This window comes from Dioscorea cayenensis, chromosome 6 (genome assembly GCF_009730915.1).
Source record: "Dioscorea cayenensis subsp. rotundata cultivar TDr96_F1 chromosome 6, TDr96_F1_v2_PseudoChromosome.rev07_lg8_w22 25.fasta, whole genome shotgun sequence".
In the NCBI taxonomy this organism is placed as follows: domain Eukaryota; kingdom Viridiplantae; phylum Streptophyta; class Magnoliopsida; order Dioscoreales; family Dioscoreaceae; genus Dioscorea; species Dioscorea cayenensis.
In genome coordinates, this window is record NC_052476.1 from 14,535,729 (window position 1) to 14,557,501 (window position 21,773).

At 33.8% G+C, this 21,773-nt stretch overlaps 1 protein-coding gene across 3 annotated transcripts; it reads right to left on the reverse strand.

Moving 5' to 3' along the window:
• Nucleotides 1-12,734: 12,734 nt before the first annotated feature.
• On the reverse strand, nucleotides 12,735-18,078 carry LOC120263890 (dual specificity protein phosphatase 1B-like). Of its 3 annotated transcripts, none has more exons than XR_005537163.1 (7): nucleotides 17,875-18,078; nucleotides 17,652-17,787; nucleotides 16,574-16,694; nucleotides 15,864-16,009; nucleotides 15,555-15,610; nucleotides 13,558-13,680; nucleotides 12,735-12,909 (listed from the first exon to the last, which is right to left on the reverse strand). XR_005537163.1 is itself a non-coding variant. In XM_039271864.1 (6 exons), the coding sequence occupies exons 1-5, from the start codon at nucleotides 18,067-18,069 to the stop codon at nucleotides 15,573-15,575; spliced, it is 636 nt and encodes a 211-aa protein (XP_039127798.1). In that variant the 5' UTR covers nucleotides 18,070-18,078; the 3' UTR covers nucleotides 13,427-13,680; nucleotides 15,555-15,572. The 3 variants fall into 3 exon arrangements, 1 of the variants encoding a protein (XP_039127798.1); XR_005537162.1 differs by lacking the exon at nucleotides 12,735-12,909 and adding an exon at nucleotides 15,284-15,409 and having other exon boundaries at nucleotides 13,427-13,680; XM_039271864.1 differs by lacking the exon at nucleotides 12,735-12,909 and having other exon boundaries at nucleotides 13,427-13,680.
• Between the last annotated feature and the right edge of the window lie 3,695 nt (nucleotides 18,079-21,773).

Below are 21,773 nucleotides of genomic sequence, written 5' to 3' on the forward strand. Positions count from 1 at the left end.
TGGCCGTGGCAAATGTGGTCGTGCTAGCGGCCGAAATTATTTCGGACCACACGATTGTAAAATAAATGTTCATTAATAAAAACAACAAAACAACAATGATGGATTAGATAAGAAAAGAGATAAATGTCACCATTGTGGACTATAGAGGGTCATTGGTCTAAAATTTATTGAAGTCCCAAGCATTTTGTCCAACTATACCAAGATTCTCCTAAAGGCAAAAAGGATAAAAATTTTGAGACAAATTTCGCAGATAACTCCACAAAGACTAACTTTGCTGATGATATAATTCAGACTACACACTTAGATGTAGCAGACTTTCTCATAGATTAGATTATAACATATGTAGTATTTTTTTATTCAATATATTATACTTTTCATTGAAGTTATATTTCTTTGTTATGCTTTTTATATAGATAAAATATGGCTGATGATGAATGCAGTGTTGAATGTGAAATGACACATACTGTATTGCAAAAGCAAATATATTTTACATCATTATCAATTAAAAAAAGGCTTTTATAGCAATAATAGTTGGGTCATCATACCTGATTGAAGGTTCCGGAAGAACAGCATTGGTGTTGCCAAATGGAACACCTTTTGCAAATTAAAAATGCTCTATGTTCTCCAAAATCCGGAAGAAATCTTCGAAGTTTTAAAGATAAATGTCTCAATGAATATCATTTAGATACAGTTGATAAGGAAAGAAAATAATATATTTATATTACTCAAGTTGTTTCATGCCAAAAACGTGTACTTGAAAGCATTCCTTGTATTTCTTCAAGATTATATTGTACACGTTTTAAAGTGACAAAATCGCATACGGTCATAACCAAGAAAGTTAATGATCCGGAAATATTTAAACTATGGCATGAAACACTTAGGCATCTGGGTGCTATTATGATGTGTTGGATTATTACCAATTCACATGGACACCCACTGAAGGATTATAAAATCCTAACAAATAATGAATATACATGTTTAGTATGCTTAATGGAAAATTGATAGCCAAACCATCTAAAACTAAAGTAACTGGTGAAACTCCTAAAGTTTAAGAAAGAACACAAGGAAATATATGTCGACCAACACATCTAACATGCAAACCAACACATCCATCATGCGGACCATTTAGGTATTTTATGAATTTAATCAATGCACCATTTAGGTATTTTATGGTTTTAATTAATGCATCAACTAAATGGTCCCATGTTTCACTTTTGTCTACATGAAATGTAGTTTTTGCAAGTTTATTGACACAAATTATCAGGCTTAAAGTACAATTTTCATATTATCCTATTAAAACAATTCATCTAGATAATCCTGGTGAATTTACATCAAAATCATTTTATGATTATTGTATGGCAGTTGGAATACATGTTGAGCATCCAGTAGCCCATGTACATACCCAAAATTGGTTGGCGAAGTCATTAATTAAAAGACTCCAAATAATTGCTCGTCCAATGTTATTAAGGACAAAACTGCATGCAAGTGCGTGGGGTCATGCTATTTTGCATGTTGTAGCTTTAATACGGATCCGACCAACTTCATGATATTTATATTCACCACATCAACTTGTTATTAGTCAAGAGCCCAATATTTCACATATAAGAATATTTGGTTGTGTAGTATATGTGTCAATAGCACCACCAAATCGTACAAAAATGGGTCTATAACACAAACTTCGTATATATGTTGGTTCCATCTCTCCCTCAATTATACGATATTTATAGCCATTTACTGGAGATATATTTACTGCAAGATTTGCAGATTATCATTTTGATGAATTTATCTTTCCTTCATTAGGGGAGAGAGATGGTTATTCAAAATGAATAGAAAGAAATTGATTGGAACGCATCCTAGTTATATACATATGATGTCACGCCCCGAACCCGGCTCGCCGGACCCGGTGCACAGACAAACGGCCGCAGATCCACAGGGCGTGAACCAAGTAGACCTGCAAGGCCTCAGGATCTGATTTAGGACAAACAAAACTATAACAAACCAACTGGGTTACAAGATTACAGACTCTACAAAGTACACAATACCAGGCTACAGAAGTCCAAAATACAAAGTACAAGAATACAGGGATAGACAATGACAATAACTCAAAATTTACAACAGGATAAGACAACATCTACAGACAAACTTTTAAGATCCACGCCGGTCTATCACTCATGATCTGAAAAGGATTAAAAGAAAATCCATGAGCTCACTAGCCCAGTAAGTAATCCAGAAATTGGTTTAAGACAACAGAGTTTACGAATCTTGGATTCAGATATTAAGAATTATTCAAAGTTTAAACATAATTTAAACAAATACAAAATAAATAATTCAACAGGGGTATAGTTCTCAAGTAATACCACTATTTAAGAATACTGTAATCAAGAGAATACTAGATTCAAAGCTGTAAATCAGAAATATAAAAAAAAATTTCTAAATATGAGCATAAGTCTTCAAAACATAACTTAAACCAAACAAAATACAAAGTGAAATATTCTAATAAAGAATATTTACAAATATGATTTACCAGAATTCAAAACCCAGAAATATGGTATCAAAAATACAGAAAATTTCAAGGCAGGACAAATATTTGTGTTTTTGCAGAAATTCAAAATCAAAAGGGCAAAGCCAAAAAGTAACAAATTCAAGTGTATGTCTCCAAATTCACTGTAAGTGCCAATGGTCATTTGTTTATCCTCGGTGACAGACCCGAGCCAAAATAACAGAAATCATTTATTTACCCTCGGTGACCCGAGACTGAATACCAGGTGGCCGTTGATTATTTCACCGAACGGACACGGTGCGAAACTGCAGTCTCAATTCTCAAAATTACTTGTCGACAAGGTCAGGTTTTAACCCCCCACTGACAGGGTTGCATCTCGCTCATTTGGAGACCAAAGCATTCAAACAAAAACTCAAAGTCGGAATGCAGAATATTCACGAATTTTCCAAATATTCAAACAAACAGAAAAACACAATTTCAGAAACCCACTTTAGGAAAATAACTGAAAATACAGAAATTACTTATAAAATTAAATAAATAATTTCCCAAATCATTACTAAAAACTAATCACTATGCACATTTATATCTCACAAGCTCTGCATAACAATACTTCTAATATGTCTCATTTCAAAATGCATAACTCCCAGAATTTAACATCAAATGCAAAGATATTTTGTAGTAAGTAACTTGGGAAACTTCTGAACCTTTTCCTTGTTTAATACTTGACCCAATTTTAGTCTCCGAGAATGAGAAAGATCATGTTAAATCTGAAGATTCTGCATATAGATGTCATCATGTGCAAGTCTTTTTAATGGGTCATAACTCATAATCTATAAATCCAATAAACATGAAATTTTGCAAATTGAATGTCATGGTAATAAGGAATATTTTCTATACTGAGCACTTTGCCTAATTTTACTTATTGAATCCAGAAATTGGCCTCTAAATCTGCATGTCTACACAATAATACCTCCAAGACATGTCAACTATAATTGATCATATCTTATAGAATATATATCCAATAAATATGAGATTTGGCAGGTAGATAGATCAAAGAAATCATTACAACTTTTCAATTTTAATCGTCTGGAAATTGTGCTTCTATGACCTCCGAATTTAGGCCCCAATTCCCATTCAACTCATTATCATAACTTAAAAAAATTCATTCTAGCAATTTCATGCATGAACATAGAATGTCGAAGTCTCTAATCTGTAATAATATCCAACCCAATAAACCTTGAAATATTGACTCTAAACCACCAAATCATTTAATTTATTTCCCAAGTGCTAACCTCAATTTTAGTAAGGATACCATCAAGGAAAGGCTATGATCTCCACCACAGATAGTAAGTTAAAACCTGAAATTCAAGACTCAACCTTGCCTTAGGGTTGTAGTACACATTTCTCTTGATGTATTCACATCTAACATTCACCCACATTAACATTTTCTCTAAACACATATAAGCCCATCAAATCTGTACATCGACTCAATATTATCAATAATTAACATACACCCTTTAAAACATAAAAGCATCCGCTATATGTTAACTCAAGAGCTTTGATCTTATCATCATACCATAATATGATCATAACCCCATCGTATAAGAACAAATAGATAAATAAGGAACTGGTTACAACCAAATATTCTAATATATAGGATGCATTAACGTTTCAAGATAAGTAGTAGCCATTCTAAAAATAACATACCAAAACATAATTACTGAGTCCATAGCTAATTAAAATCATAAATACAAGAAAAATACCTATTTGACAATGGATAATTTTATAATTAATACAATAAGCAAGAATATCATAATAAAATAATAGATAATAATTTTTGCCGAGAAAAAGAAATTCTTCAAATAATGAAAACATGAGTTCTCGGGGGATTACTTACTTGCTACCAGATAAAATTCTGAAATCCAACCGAACACCAATTTCAACCTCCGGCAAAAGTCCTATAGACATGAAATGAGAATTAACACTCTACTAAGTCTAGACTTACGGGTATAAAATCACAAGATTTAAAAGGGTCGAATTGAAAAAGTGGTTACTTTCTAAATCTATGGTAAATTAGGCTAGTCTCTATATTAATCATAACTGCTCATAATTGCAGTATAACCTAAGCCATTATCCTCTCTTGTAACATTCATTTGTTCAAGGTAATTCTATCTTACAACCTCAAGCAAGCTCATCTACTCATAATTGCAGTATAACCTAAGCCATTATCCTCTCTTGTAACATTCATTTGTTCAAGGTAATTCTATCTTACAACCTCAAGCAAGCTCATCAACTTAGTTTTTAATCCTCTACTCTTGCCATAGACTTGGGAACCCGACAATCAAAATGTATTGATATACTTACCAAAACTGGAGAATGGGTAATCATGGCAATATGTATAAAAGTCGGCCGTAAGCTTCATCGGAAAGAAGTTTTTGGTCACCACTAAGGTTGCATGGAGGTTCGATCCGACCCATAAGCTTTTTACATGCAAGGAACCGTAAAGAATCTTGCTTAGACCCATCATTCCATGTGTTCATGAAAAAGGAAAAATCTTGGAAAGCTTTGATCCAAAGAAATCCTATCCTTTGTCATCCTCCAGATTAACTTGTTTGAGTCCAACATTCCTAGGAGCCATTGCAATCAAGAAACCAACAAGCTATCAGATGGCAATGGGGACGGAGAAGCAGAAGAAAGTGTGAAGGTCTTCTTGTGGAGCTCATAGAGGGCCTGCACTGAAGAACCCTTCGCCATCAATGGAGGTTCGTCGAAGGTTGGAGGTTTCAGCTCTCTCTCTCTCTCTCTCTCTCTCACACACACACACACACACACACACACACACACACACAAAAGATAGTGGGAGAGGTTCTATTAATTCCCTGTAAGACAAGATGGCAATAAGGATTAAAACAAGGCTTAAGACAAGTTTCATGAAATTCTGCAAAAGTTTGCAGAATTTAGGCCAGGAATCCCGGGCTTGCATGGTTTTTTACAAATGAATGGGACAAGGATGCCGGGGCCCACATATGATCCTCGTACGAATGAATGTCAACTTGAAGTTCAAAGGATCGTTAAATTACAGAATATTGCAAATAAGATACTTGATGCATTTATAGATACAAAAAGGTAGCCACGTCATATATACCAGCTGTCAATACTCCTACAAGAATTGAGATACCTATTATCAAATTGAAAGAAAAGAAAGTTAAAAACAAACCACATCAACAACGTAAAAGGCCAATAGACGCCAAAGATTTAGCTCATAGAAAGAAGAAGTAAAAAAATAAAGCTCTTGAAAAGGGGGATCTCCCATGTGAGAAGGGAGAGGAAAATATGAAACCCTTAGAGTGTGTCAACGAAAAAGAATGAATTGAGTAGGATATCTTTGAAAATACTGAAAACTCAATTTGTTATATAAATGATGGTAAAATAATAAATGGGGGTGAGACCGAAATAAATGATATATTTATCTATAATGTGGCTACAGACATTGAAAAAAATACAGATAATGATCCAGTCAGTGGCGGTGCCAGGACTCATTAGAGGGTGTGGCAAAAGTTGACAGAAAAAAATTTTCAGCCGTTGAATAAACATTTCGACCAGTCAACAAAAAATCTGGCATAAAATTTTCAGCCGTCGAGTGAGAAATTTTCGATTTAATTTTTTCTAATTTTTTCAAAAAAATCTAAATTTTTTAAGTTTTTTTAAAAAAGACAATCAAAAGATTTAAACAATAAAAATGAATACAATTAAAATAAAAAAATATATATGAATCAATTTGAACCTAATAGATATATAAAAAAGAAGTCCGGTGTAAGTTGAATGTGTTTTTTTCCGTTGAAATTATGAAACTTTCTCGAGATATTTGCGTGGATTTGTAATCATGTACTGCAGATGAAAAAAATCTAGAAACCTTTGTAATTTATAATTATGAAATTTTTTTCGGGGGTTGTCTTGGTAAAATACTCCCAAAAATCGGCTATCTTGAGGCCACGTGTTAAAAATGAGTTCATGACGACCCGTTCAAAGAAAGCATGTGGTCCACGCTGAATCGGTTTCGAGAATTCTTCGCTTCCACACCTCCATGCTTCTTCATATTCTAAACCGACTTAAATAACTATTAAAAAACCTAATAATTAATCTGACCGTTCAATCCCACTCCAACCGTTTAATCTCCACCGTTCGTCTGTTGCACAACACAATCCTCAGAAGTCATAAGCTAACAATTTTTTTTTCCCGGCGAAGGGTGTGGCGGATGTCCCTCCTCGCCACACCCCGGCGCCGCCACTGGATCCAGTGCCACAAAACATTGATGAATGTCAATAGAAAGGATTGGCCAAAATGGAAAGAAGCTATCTAGTCTGAGCTAAATTCCCTTTTAAAAATGTGAGGCATTTTGGGTTAATAGTACCACACCTGAAAGGATAAAACCATTCAGTTATAAATGGGTATTTATGAGAATGAAATGAAAACAATAAAATGAAAAGATACAAAGCATGACTAGTTGCTTAAGGATTTTCCCAAAAGCCTAGCATTGACTATGAGGAGACATATTCTCCTGTAATTTATGGGATTACTTTCGATTTCTGATTGTCATGGCAGCAAGTAATAAATTAAATATACAGTTAATGGATGTTGTCACAACATATCTATACAGATTACTTGGAAAAGACATATACATGAAAATCCCTGAGGGATACAAAATGGCATACGCTTCAAAGCAATGGCATTTGTACTCTATTAAATTACAGTGATCTATTATGGGTTAAAACAAAGCACAATTAGTTGCTCAAGAATTTTCCCAAATGCCTAGTGTTGACTATAAGTAGACATATTCTCCTGTAATGGATGGGATTACTTTTCGATTTTTTATTGTCATGGCAGCAAGTAATAAATTAGATATGCAGTTTTAATGGATGTTGTCACAATATATCTATACAGATTACTCGAAAAAGACATATATATGAAAATCCCTAAGGGATACAAAATGACGTCATACGCTTCAAAGCAGTGGCATTTATACTCTATTTAATTACAGAGATCTCTTATGAGTTAAAACAATCTGGACGGATGTGGTATAACCATCTCAGTAACTATCTGATAAAAGAAGGATACCAAAATGATAATATATGTCCATGTGTATTTATTACAACTTCTACTAACGGATTTATTATGATAGTAGTATATATGGATGATTTAAATATTGTTGGTACGCCTCCATAAATTACAATTGTAATATCATTTCTCAGGAAGGAATTTGAAATGAAGGATCTGGGGAAGACAAGATTTTGTGTTGGTATACAAATTGAGCACTTACTTACTGGAGTATTTATTCACCAGTCAGCTTACACAGAAAAGGTGTTGAAGAGATTTAATATGGATAAAGCCTATCCATTAAATACCCCGATAGTTGTTCGAACACTTGATGTTCATAAATATCCATTTCGACCACCTAATGAAGAAGAGACAATTCTTGGCCCAGAAACTCCATATCTAAGTGCAATATGTGCATTAATGTATCTTGCAAACAATACAAGACCAAATATAGCTTTTGTAGTAAATCTTCTGGAAAGTTACAGCTTTACACCAACACGAAGAAATTGGGAAGGAGTTAAGGATGTTCTATGTTATTTACGAGAAACTACACATATGGGTTTTTTTTTATCCCCGAGAGTCTTCATCTAATCTTACAGGTTTTGCTAATGCCAGATACTTGTTTGATCCTCATAAAAGATTATCTCAAATGGGATATATATTCCCTTATAATAGTATAGCTATCTCATGGTGTTCTACAAAGCAAACTCTTACAGCTACTTTATGAAATCGTGCTAAAATCCAAGCTCTCCATGAAGTGGTTGCAATCTATGATTGGACGTATACATTGATCATGCAAGCTGCCATCAATTCAAAAATGCTATAGTGTCTGTATTTTCTTTGATACATGGAGGCTACAGAAAGAAGCTAGAACAAAACACATATCACCAAAATTTTTCTACACTCATGATCTCCAGAAAAAAAAAAGTAACACAGAAGTCAAAAAAATTCTATCTAATGAGAATCAAGCCGATTTATTCACAAAATCACTTCCAAAATGTATTTATCAGAATCTTGTACACAAAATCAAAGATGAGAAGACTCAAAAACATCATAGTTGAAAGAAGTTGACAGTTACTTTTATGAGGAGGAGGATGTACCATTTTTTTCCTTCACTACGGTTTTTATCCCAAAGGGTTTTTCCAGGGCAAGATTTTTAATGAGGCAGCAATTACTCCATATACCGAGGGTCATATACTCTTTTTTCATCACTAGGTTTTTTTACTCTATCGGGTTTTTTTCCTAATAAGGTTTTAATAGGGCATATCCTTTGGTTATACGCAGCCAAGGGAGAGTGTTATGAATGGATGCGTTAAAAATGTAAATGTGGATGTGTTTCTCCTCCATTAATATCCCTTTCGTTACATTAACAATGTACATCTATGAATCCTATATATTGGGGTTCCAATATGTGTTTGAGATAAGTGTGTTGAATATTATAACTCTTTTCCTCAGTATATTATTCCTCATTTATTTCCTTTAGAAAATTTGGGTATATATTTTATTGTCATTTAACTATTTTTATTACTTATTTGTATGGCACATTCATTATTTTTTAACAAATCAATATTTTTTATCCCTGTAATATCCGAATTACTTCCATTTCTTTCTTCTTTTTTCCCTTTCTCATTATCTTCTTAATTTTCATATAATTCGAATTTCTTTTAACATGTTCTTATTGCGTTGTTGTTCACCTTCTTCTTCGATATATTTGTTTTTCTTCTTGTATTCAAGTTTTTTTTTTAATAAATATAGACAAACCACATGTCAGGGACATGGATAGAGCAGGAGATTGATTATCCAGTCCAGCATAATCACCCGATACGATAGGGGCTTACGTTACAAGCCCGAACCCACATCTGGGACCTGCGACAAATGACAACGCTAGTACTGATGTGGTGAGGTTAAATGGTCAAAGCAGAAAATCGGCGAGGACTAATCGGAGTTTATTAAGCACCACGAAATACGCTGACTTTATCATGTAATTACTATATTTGAAATAGATGTAGTGGTCATTAGGTATTTGTGAGAAAAGATGTATGAGGGACAAGTGTCAAGCTATCATAGGGGGCAGCAATCTGTTAGCACAAAACGTATTATATATGGTGACCAATCAAAGAATGGGAAAAGCATATAATATTATTCCCATTTATCTTTTCATCCTCTCTTCCCTTCTCTTCTATCCATGTCTTCTCTCTTCTTCTTTCTCCTCCCTCTACTCTTCTCCCTCTCTCTCCCATTGAATAGGTACATTGCTACTTCATTGAGGGCCTTATGATAGACGGCATGGTGACTCATTCTCGTGCCATGAAGGAGCAAATCAATAGCCTCACAGAATGTCATGATGCTCTCTTCTCACACCTCGACGCAATGTGTTTCACCATCCAACAACACTCTGACAGCTATGACACCCTCCAGAAGTCCCTCGTCTCTCTACAAACTGTGATGGCCAACATCATTGTTAAAGTATCCAAGCTCGACCAAACCACTCCACCACCTCCCTTACTCCCTCCTCCCCTCCACAAAATTATCTCCCAGCCCTATTCCCCACCTGTCCTCTCGCCTTCCCAAACTAGAGTTCCCCTTATCTACTGGTAAGAATGTCTTATCTTGGCTCTTCCAGATTGAACACTTTTTCCAATACCATCACATTCCCAGGTCAAATATGGAACTCTGTTTCCTTGGATTTTATTACTCACTTGCCACCATCTTCTGGCAAAATAGTCACATTTGTTGTGGTTGATCGCTTGTCTAAACAAGTGAATTTCTCATCACTTCTATCTCACTTTATCGTGCCATTGATAGCTAGGATTTTTCATTGCGACGTAGCTCGTCTTCATGGCATCCCAACCACATTGGTATTCGATCACGATTCTATCTTTATAAGTAACTTCTGATATGAACTTTTCTGCCACCAAGGGACACAACTCGTCACCAGCAGCGCTTATCATCCCCAATTCGACAGCCAAACTAAGATACTTAATCATTATTTGGAGGATTACTTATGTTACTTTGTAGCAGACCATCCACAGTAATTGGTTCACTTCTTTTCGATGGTTGAATGGCACTATAATATAGCCTGGCACTCCGTCATCCGCATGACGTCGTACGAAGTTATTTATGGGAGCACCTAGCCCTCACTAATAGACTACCTTACTGGTAATTCATCTATGGGAACTATTGATGAATTCCTCACAAACTACACTTAAATCCTGCATACTCTCAAGGAAAACCTCCATAGTGCTCACAACCAGATGCGCAACCAAACTAACTCCAAGCGCCGAGATGTTTCCTTCCAGCTCGGGGCTGGGTTTTATTAAAATTACAATCGTTTCACCAAACATTTGTCTCTCGGCGTCAACACCACAAGCTTTCAAAACGGTTCTTCGAACCTTTCAAAATCATTGAGAGAATAGGCCCCATTGCATATCGCATCGAGCTTTCGGCAACGACCCACTCTCACAACGCCTTCCACATTTCCATTCTCAACATCTTTGTCCCTTCCATCAGCATCCACTTCCATCGAACTTTGTCAACCAACACTCATTACTCCATCCAATAGTTGCCCTTCGTTCTCGACTACTTTAATCCAACAGCCACACCACTCACCAATATCTTATTTAATGGGATACCCAAGCTGCTGTGGATGCAATGTGGGAGACCAAGACTACTCTAAGGATGCAGCGTGAGGACCAATCGGGGTTTATTAAGCACCATGAAATAAGCTAACTTTATCATGTAACTATTATATTTATAATGGGTGTAGTGGCCTCTAAGTATCAGTGGGAAAAGATGTATGAGGGACAGGTGTCATACTATCATAGGGGGTAGCAGTCTGTTATAACAAAACATATTTTACATGGACCAGAGTAACCAATGAAAGAATGAGAAAAACAAAAAAATATTATTCACATTTATCTTCACATCCTTTCTTACTTTCTCTTCTATCCCTGTCTTCTTTCTCCTCCCTCTACTCTTCTCTCTCTCTCTCTCTTTGTCCCATTGAACAGCTACAGGACCTTTTTAACCACCACACTACAACCGAATAGATTTGAACACGGACAGTAAAAATCCCCTATTATCACTTTATACACATGGAATCATACAATTAAGCTGAGTATTTTTCTCTTCTCTTATGTTTCTCTCCATATCTTATTTTCTAACATTTGTTGAACTTCTATAGAATTTAAATTTACTTTTAAATAAAACATGGATCTTAGTAATTTTTTTTTATTTTTTTATTTTTGTATATATTGGTTTTGGATGGTTTTTTTTTTTAAAAAAAATGGACCTCAAAATCACCTATAAACTAGTAAAGAACTCAAAATCAACTTAAAAAAAAAATAGACCTCAAAATCACCTATAAAATAGCAAAGATCTCAAAAATCAACTGACTCAACTGAAATTATATCCCGGGACCACCACCACCACTAATAATAATAATAATAATAATAATAATAATAATAATAATAATAAGGGTTTTTTTAATACTTTTGAAATTAGAACCATCTGTGTCGAAAAACCCACACATTGCTCTTGCACCACTCATTCTAACCTAATGCAAACTAAAATCATAATTATATTTTATTACTGAAAACAAGGGATAATATATTTGTAATATTAAATTCCTCCACGACTTTTAAAAAGTCAGAGCATTTGATTTTATTTTTAAGATATATTGACATTTTTTAATTTTAATATTTTATGAAGATGGCTTTTCCAGATACGCAAACATAAAAATATTTATACGGAAAATAGACAATTAGGATTCAATAATAATAATAATAATAATAATAATAATAATAATAATAAGCCAACAACCTTTGGATTATTTGATGACACGGGTCGCCGATAGAGCTCTACCGTGAGTGATGAGTTCGATTTTCACTGAGGCAGCATTTTGGGAGTTATGAATAGTGGTTGTGTATGGGTGATTTCGGGCCTACGTGGTAGCGCCCATCCCCATTTATTCAGCGAAGCATGTGACGTCGCAGGTGCTTTGAGTGGGTTTGCCCCGCTCCTCTTTCCCAAAAAAAAATAATAATAATAAATCAGTGAACCGCTTCCACTGCTCAGTGTGTATGGGATTGGGAGGCTATCACATTCTGAAATTGTTTTTCTTGTACTAAGATGCATTAAGAAAGAAATAAATACACACACATGAATACATATAAGCTGATAAGGAGATTAAAAGTTGTGCACAAAATTTAAACTCAATTGATCACAATTTCACATGTAAGATAATATAAATATAAATCCACATAAAAGTATTTCCAAGAAAATAATAAATAATGGTCTTTTGGAAATCTCTATCCCTGCATCAAAATAATCATATACATGATTACTAAAATAAACATCAATTTAAATTAAATAATAATTATAATTAATCTTTGGAGGATTCATTTTCAAATCACTAGTTAAGTTATATATCTTTCATATGTCCTGAATTTATTTTTTTTAATATTTTAGTCAGTGTTTTGCGTATAGATCCCTATTATGAACAAATAAAAGTGCTTTCCGAGGCAATATAGGCAAATGCATAATTCTACACTATTGCAGGCGTATATATGCAAATTTCCAAACTGTTTTCACAACCTACCAACTCTTGTTCAGGCAATAGAATTATCCATCTGTATTAATTTTAGGAACAAAATTAGGAAGTGAATTATGCTGCAAAGTATTACGACAAAAAATTGGAATCTAGCAATCAACACAGCCATCTCAAGTTCAATTTCTGCAGTTATATAAATTTCGCCACTGTCGGGAATAGAAAACATTGTTATATTCAATTTTGATGAAATGAAAAAGTAAATATATGCCAAAGAAATCGAATAATTCTTATATAATAAAAACTTTGGCAATATTATGTAATGCAATTTTCAGTTTATTGACAGAGAATCAAAGAGAAAAGTTTGCAGACAAACAAATTACATCGAAGACAGTTGGTAAAGAGAAGATATTACTCTGGATGATGGCAGCCCGTCCCCGGAGAATGCCAAGAAGATGTCATGAGGTTAGGGTTGCACCTTCCATGTTTTTGAAGGGTTCTAGAAGCATCTCATATGGAAGTAATCACATAACGGTACCTGTTCAATTCCAATAGAAAATGATCATGAATATACTTCGCTAATCAAGAGATTGTATATCTATCAATTAAAAGGAAGTGACAATTTGATTGAATTAAATAGCTCAAATGTTTCATAAATATACACTGCTATAAATTCTATAGTTTCATGTGTCCGTGAAAACAATAAGGTAAGAAAACTACATTACCCTTTTGTATATCTTCTTGCTAATTCCAAAATTTGCACCAAGATTGGAAAATTTTACCCTTTACACATAAGGCTTATAACAGTTTACTGACACAGTATATAAAAAAACCCAGACCAGAAATAGATACAAACTCCGTGGGTGAGTGATTGTTTGTGACTTCTAGGATTTTGAGAGTGAATTTATAATTCATAAATAAAACATATATACATATATACAGGTATATCATTTATAACCCAAATCTCATGCATCAGTATATTGCAAAAATAACATTTACAGAATACTGACACAGTGTATACCCAGATAAAGGTAAGAAATAAATAAACTTAGCAGTGTGTTCGATAGCAAAGCATTGAGGAAGCAGAAAATTCTAGCCACACAAGATGCAATGCACCAAAGCTGTTGGATATGTATCATATAGCAGTTAATTATAAAATGAATAGTTTAGATGGATCTTTATTGCAGCATGGTGCCAATCCGACCCAGAGTAGAAAAGCATCCCAGCCTTCTTTAATGGCTGTCACTGTCCTCCTAATCTCTTACTATCCATGGGCATCTACCACGCAACAATACTGATACATGCACATATAATCTGTGATACAAGAAAACTACCCATTCATACTTTATGAAATGGACCACCCCAACTACCATTACAAAAGGCTCTGGCTACATGTGAATGATATATAATTAGGTGGAGTGAAAAAGAAGCCTGTAGACACAAGTGACTTATATTTGGCAGCTGGCCACCACATAAAGATGGTCAAACTAATGAATTCTCAACTTTCTCAGAAGCCCTAGATTTTGCCTTTCAAATTACATTCATTTTTTATCATTATATTTTCTAAATAAATCTTGAGTAGAGAGAATGTACTCTTTCTCTAGATCAAATCAAGAGCTATATTTTCAGATAACATAAAATCCTGTTAATCTTATAATAAAGATGAGTGCCACAATAATCTCCATGTTTCTGTGATAAGAAGTAGAAGTTCATCATTCATGATTAATTTGGAAGTATAAGCAAGCAGGAAAAAAATGCAGGACTCCTTAATCAGTTTTCAGCAACCAACTTTATCCCGAGCAACCAGTAATTTTTATTTCTTACATTTCAAGATTAAAAAAAAAAGCATCTTCAGCAAGATCCAACTCACATAATTATCCAACTCCAGCGGCTGTGCAAGACCCAAGTTGCAATATCAATAGATAAGCACAAAAAATCAGAATATACTTATATAAATAACTATTGTATCTGCTATTTCTTAAATCTAAATATTGACAAAACTCATTCAGATTTGATCTCAATACCAAACACCAGGCTTAGACTTTGTATATTAGCTATTATATTTGACTATAATTGAGACAAGCTCATGATTGAGCTTCATTGAAGCCCAAATGAATACTAAAAGATAACAAATCACTTACATTTTTGGTACTATTGGTTAGACCAAAAAATGGAGTCAATTAAGAGATGTGCCAGGCAGCATTCATGAGAATAACATGTGTTGTTAAAATCTGGGTAGCATTTAACTTGGGGCTCACATCTTGGTCCTATGCAAGTCAAAATTGTTGAAAAACAATCATTAAGACTCATTTTTAAGGTGAATGCATTTTCAGAACAAATTAAAATTTGTATATTTAAAGGTACGCAGTCTGCTTAATAAAAAAAAAAAAAAGAGGTTTCCCAAGAGCATACCTCTTTAACCTGGAATCACTAATTCATAGACTCAATTGCCTTTGGATTTTGAATCACTGCAGAATAAATCAAAATCTTTCATCAAGAACAGTCCAATTTAACTAGATAAAAGGCATAGGAGAAACACTCTATAAATATAATAAAGAAGACAGACAAGTAGATCAATAATGTCATTTGGCTAGCATATTGTTACAATAGCCAGGGAAATTATTCTTTAGAAAGTTCTTATTGAGAATTGACAATTCTAGTAACAAAAAAAGAAAATGATAAATATAGTCTGCTGCAGAAGATTAAGAATGGATTGGCTACCTTCCAGAGATTTCTCAAAGTCCTCCAACTGTTTTCTGAAACCAAAATTAGGGCATATTTGTGGCCGTTTACTCCTAACAAGTTCCAAAGCTTGAGATAGAGGCATTCTATACTCCTTCATCAAATAAGCAACAACAACTGTGGCACTGAAAAAAAAAATAATACTGTCAAAAATCATTGCGAAATGCACATAGGTTAATCCACATGATAATGATAATGTGATATATACCTCAAAAGGCTCAACATCTTAAACTATACGAGGGCTCAGATTCTTTTGCATGTATAAGTTGCAAACTAAAATCCTTCATTCTCAAAATAGATAATATTCAAACTACAGAAAAATGAGGTCCAAAAATATAAACAAATTTATAAACAGTACTGAATGTGTTCAACTCATTAAGTTCTTGAAAACCAAACCCCTAGTTAATGAAACCTTGCTCCTTGGGTCTCTTATAAATTACAGAAATCTTTCTCCCATCTGAGATAGACACTAAAACAGGGAACATACACATCACTATTAGTCATAGTTATTCCTTATCCTCTTCATTCTAATTTCTGGCTTTAAATCTCATGATCAATGTCCATGAATGCTTTGAAGGGCTGTCAAGTTATTAGAACAGTGTAAGCTGCAATGTAATTGTGCATACCAATACAATGCATCTGAAGAATACCGACCAGAATAAAAGGAACATAAAAAGAGAAGTGTTTACCTTCTAGATATTCCCGCAAAACAATGAACTAGTACACCACCACCCGACCTTCTAGCTTCATCGATGAATTCAAAACACTCATCAAAATATTGAGCCAAATTTGTTGTTGAGTTGTCAAGCACTAGATCCAATTGAAACAGAATTAATCTTTATTATCAATAAAAAAACATATGTTAATATATATATATATATATATATATAATTGCAAAGGAGATAAAACAAAGAAAGCCCAACAGTCAATGATCACGTTAAGGGAACAAGTACATTCAAAGGATAACTTGCAAGCACGCAAGCAAGCAATTGTGCGTGCAACTCAAGGAAAACAATATCCTTACCCATACTTCATGTTAACTTTGAATTTAAATAAGAGCAATGACATCTTATTTAATTCTTTTCTAAAATCAATAATCAGTCAAAATCATTTCTTAATTCACTACAACATACATCAAAGAAACAAAAGAACAAGTTAAATTATGTAATCAAAGTGCACTCCATGCATTCAACCAAACACAATTAAAAGTTGAAGATCAGGCAGTGCAATGGCAAAGTCCAAAGAGGCAATGTGCAATATGGCAATGGAACAAAGTAGAACATAATTAAATATATTTCATTCCTTAAAACCAATCAAAAAAATAACTTTTTTTTCTTCTTATAAGAAAAAAAAAATTAATATATGGAAAAGAACACAAGATCACAACAATCAACAGAATCAAACTGAAACTTCTTCAAAAAATAATCCTCAAAATTGAAAAGCCTAATCAAAACATCTTATTTGTAAAACAATTAAGATAAAGATCAAGTTTCACCAAAATTTATCAAAAATATATAAACAATCAACAAAATTTTACAACATAAGATCAGAGCAATCAACATAGAATCAAAAGGACACCTTTTTCCACACACACACACACACACACAGACACACACAAAACCCCTCAAAATTTAGACGCCCAATCAACCTATCCTAATAGTAAAACAATTAACATAATCACCAATTTACCATAATTCACTTAAAAAATCAAACTTAATCAGAAAGAAAATTCAAAAAACAAATAAGATCCACAACATAATCCCTCACCATCGATCCTCTTATACACAAACTCGTTCGGATAAGCAGGCAGAAGCGATTTGGCCACAGTCAATACATGAGTTATATTCAACTTCTTCAACGCCTCCTTATCCTGTGCAGCTCCAACTGATCCCAGATACAAACCCTAAAATTACCAAAATAATAATAAATCAAAATAAAAAAAAATAAAAAAGAAATCGAACAAATTAATGAATTCCAAGAGGTCATCTACGTCTTCGATTTGGCAAATAACGCTGTCCTGTTTGGCGACCCTCGCTAGAGAAATTGCTTGGAGTAACGCAGCCATTCGCCTCAGGTACGCATCGTCATCCATCGACGCCATGACTCCAGAGAATCGAGAAAGGATGGGTTGAATTCTCAGAGGATTTCCAGTGAGTGCGCGTGGAATTGCCAGGTTTATCATCATCTGTTATGAAAAAAATTTAAATAGGAGAAAGATTAGGGATCAATGCGAAAACTTACATTACTAAAAAGTAGGGGTGGACATGAGTCGGGTACGGGGTCAGATGCAATTGAAAAATACAATCTGCCATATATTCGAAATTTGAGCAGGTAGTATTCGACCAAAGTGTTTTGATCCGAAACCCGACCCATTTGATTGTCATTAAGCTGGGGCCATGACCCGATCCCAAAAAAATAAATAATTTTTTTATTAAATAATTGAAATAACTAAATAAAACTACTACTACTAACCCCTAAAATTTTTTTCAAACATTTAAAAAAATATATACGAAAGTATTATAAATGTTTACTTTCTTTTCAAGCTTATTACTATTATATATATAATTATATATATTATAAATAATATATGATATATATATTATTTATTTATTCGGGTCGAACCGGGTCGGGTCGGGTCAAAATTCATCTGACCCAAACCCATCCCAAAATTCAATCGGGCCAAAACATTTGAGCCCAACCCACTTTTTTGGGCCAACTTTCTAAACCCAGACCCTGTATTTTTTGGGCTGGGTTCGGGCCAGCCCATGGGTCGCCCGGCCCATATCCACCCCTACTAAAAAGGGTTTTAAGCTAGCATTTGGATTACCGTAATGAAATGTTCATGAGAGGAATGAAATAATGAATAGGGGGAAAGAAATGAGTAATGGTAAACTACCTAGATAGTCCCTAAACTATGGGATTGTTGTTATTTTGGTCACTGAAGTTTGAAAATTTTCAATTACATCCCTAAACTATCTATTTCCTTTCAATCAAGTTCTTCTGACGAACGGTGTTAACGGCAAGCTGACGTTGCTTGCCACATCACTAGCAACTTTCCACGTCAGCTTGGGCCTAGTTTATTCATTGCCAAGTGACCAAAATAGGAACAACCCCATAGTTTTTATAAACTTAAGTGACCAAAATAGCAACAACCCCATAGTTTTTATAAACTTAAGTCACCAAAATAGGAACAACCCCATAGTTTAGGGATGAAATTGAAATTTTCTAAACTTTAGTGGCCAACACATGTCATAGACTAATAGCACAGATTTTTGTTTGAAAATATATATTTATATTAGCAAAACAGAACTTCAACCATTTATACAAAAAGTGATAGTATAATGTGATTTGTTTCCAACTATTTAATACAGAATCTTTGTAACTATAGTTTGATTCAAAAAACAAACCAAAAAAACAACAAAATAACTTAGGCATTGTAATCCAAAGCTTAGCCAAAGCTTCCACATCGTGCACAACCTCCCAAGTAGTAGTCCTTTTGTTCATGTGCACCCTTGGACAAATCTTTCTTTGCCTGTTGTTGAGCATTTTCAACTGATTTACACAACTTTCTTTTTCCCAGCCCCAACTTTGCAGTTTGAGATAACCCTTCCATATATCTTGAAGGCACTTGTCTCCCTTGCAAGTTTTGTTGTTGCCTTGGTGGATGTGCAAAACCAGCTTCTATAACCAGGCTTTGTTGTGTATTCATAGTTTGAGAAGTACCCTATACAACTCCAAATATCACAAATCATCAAAGTAGGAAAGACAATGAAAGGAAAATTTGTTAATGATGAATAACAAACTAGACTTACATCAGGCATCCATCTTATAGTTATTGTATGAGCTTGAGTGGATATATTTTACCCAGCTGGATTTGGCATCTGAATTGTTGAAATACAGAATTAGTATCTTACACAATTTAAAAAAACTCTTTGAAAGCAATACAGATTTTTTACCTCATGATTATTATTCTGACTTTGTGGTTGAAATGAGTTATTTTCTAGCTGAGAGGAGCTATTTTGTACAGGTGGACATGGACCCTGATTGAAAAAAAAAATAGTGTATCACAAATGTGAACCATGAAACAAAACTAATTTTACCTCTTACACATCAACCTGATGCAACATTTCACATCTCTCTAGGGTTGAAGCTTGAGAATAACCCTATGAATTAATTGCACAACTTGAGAATATCCTATTATTATCCCATGAGACTTGATTTTCATAAAGTAGCAAGCATACCTCTTGACTTGCACTTATTTGAACCCTTCAAAATCCATGTTCAGTTACAGCTTGTGAAGAACCCTATATACAAGCCCAAAAATCAGAAATCACCTATTTAAGAATCATTAAAACAAAAACATAAAGGGTTCAAAACAACAAACTCACATCAAGCATCTACCTAACAGTAGTTATAGAACTTGCGTTGTTTTCCCTTCTCAAAGGAGTCCTCTGATTTGGAAAAATAAATTTGAATACCAAATTATCATAACCAATTAATTAGAGATTTACAATTAACGTTTTCCATTTCATTCCTAGGTTTCTCTATTGTCTGCCTTGCATTGCTTCTACCAATTCCCTTATTCTACAAAGAATGCACAGCAACATATCAATGCTCAAACAATTAGTATAACATAATACACACTGCATTTGCTGTAAAAAAGAAGTATAAAATACTTACAGGAAATTTTTAAGTCTACTATTAGCACCAACTTCACCCTTGCATGTCCTGACATTGTGCCCTGCTTTCCCACATTTTTTACATATCAATTGCACTCCTAGCTTAGATATCTTGGATTGGCTTCCACTTGTTAGAATGAAAGGGAAAGTAAAAAGGTTCACTGTAGAGGTGAAAGAGATGAAGCCATATGGCATTTCAAGCAAGTTGCCGTGGTAAGTTGCCGTGGCAAGCCACGTCAGCTTGCCGTTAACGCTGTTTGTCAGGAGGACTTGATTGAAAGAAAATAGATAGTTTAGGGATTCAATTGAAATTTTTCAAACTTCAGTGACCAAAATAGAAACAATCCAATAATTTAGGGACTATCTGGGTAGTTTACCCAATGAGTAATGAATGGTAATGAAACCGTTATTTGGTTGGAGAAGTAATTTATTGAGAATGAAAAAAGAAGAAAGTGGAGTTATATTAAAAAAATGATATTTTTTATAAGTAATTATTATTTATAAAATAATCAAAACATAAATATTTATTATTATTATTATTAATTAATGTTTAATTAAAAATTAATTTTTAATTAATGTTTAATCAAAAATTAATTTCAAATGACTATTAATTTATTTTATTATATAAACGTCTAAATTTGAAGCTAAACTCTCAAATTTCCAACACAATATATATTTTGACAGTAACAAAGATGATTTGCCAATCACCAAACCACCTCTATAATAACCTTCTTGTCTTAGCCATAAATTATCAAGAACTGCACCATCATACATAATAAAATAAATTGGCCAATCAAATTAACTAATAAACAAACACAAACAACTTGCTAAGCCATCCAAACTATCCAACATGTATGAGAATTCCATCTTGGAGCGCAATTGAATCAAAAATCTTAACACAAACAACACATCTTGTCCAATCTCAATTGCAATTTTTCAACATGCATTCATAAGACTAGCTCATTGTTCTTCAATGTTATTCATAAAGCAAAGATTACTACAAACATTAAAAAAACTCCAACCACCAAAGTTGCACAAACAATTCAACAATTCACAAAAAGAACAACATAAAAAACAGCAAGTATAATCATGGGTCCAAGACTTTTGGGTTGTTCCACAAAATTCTATTCAAAATGATAAGATGTGTCATTAAACTAGTAACCACATCGAACAAAAACCAACTCCTTCCCGTTCTCATCTCCTCATTCTA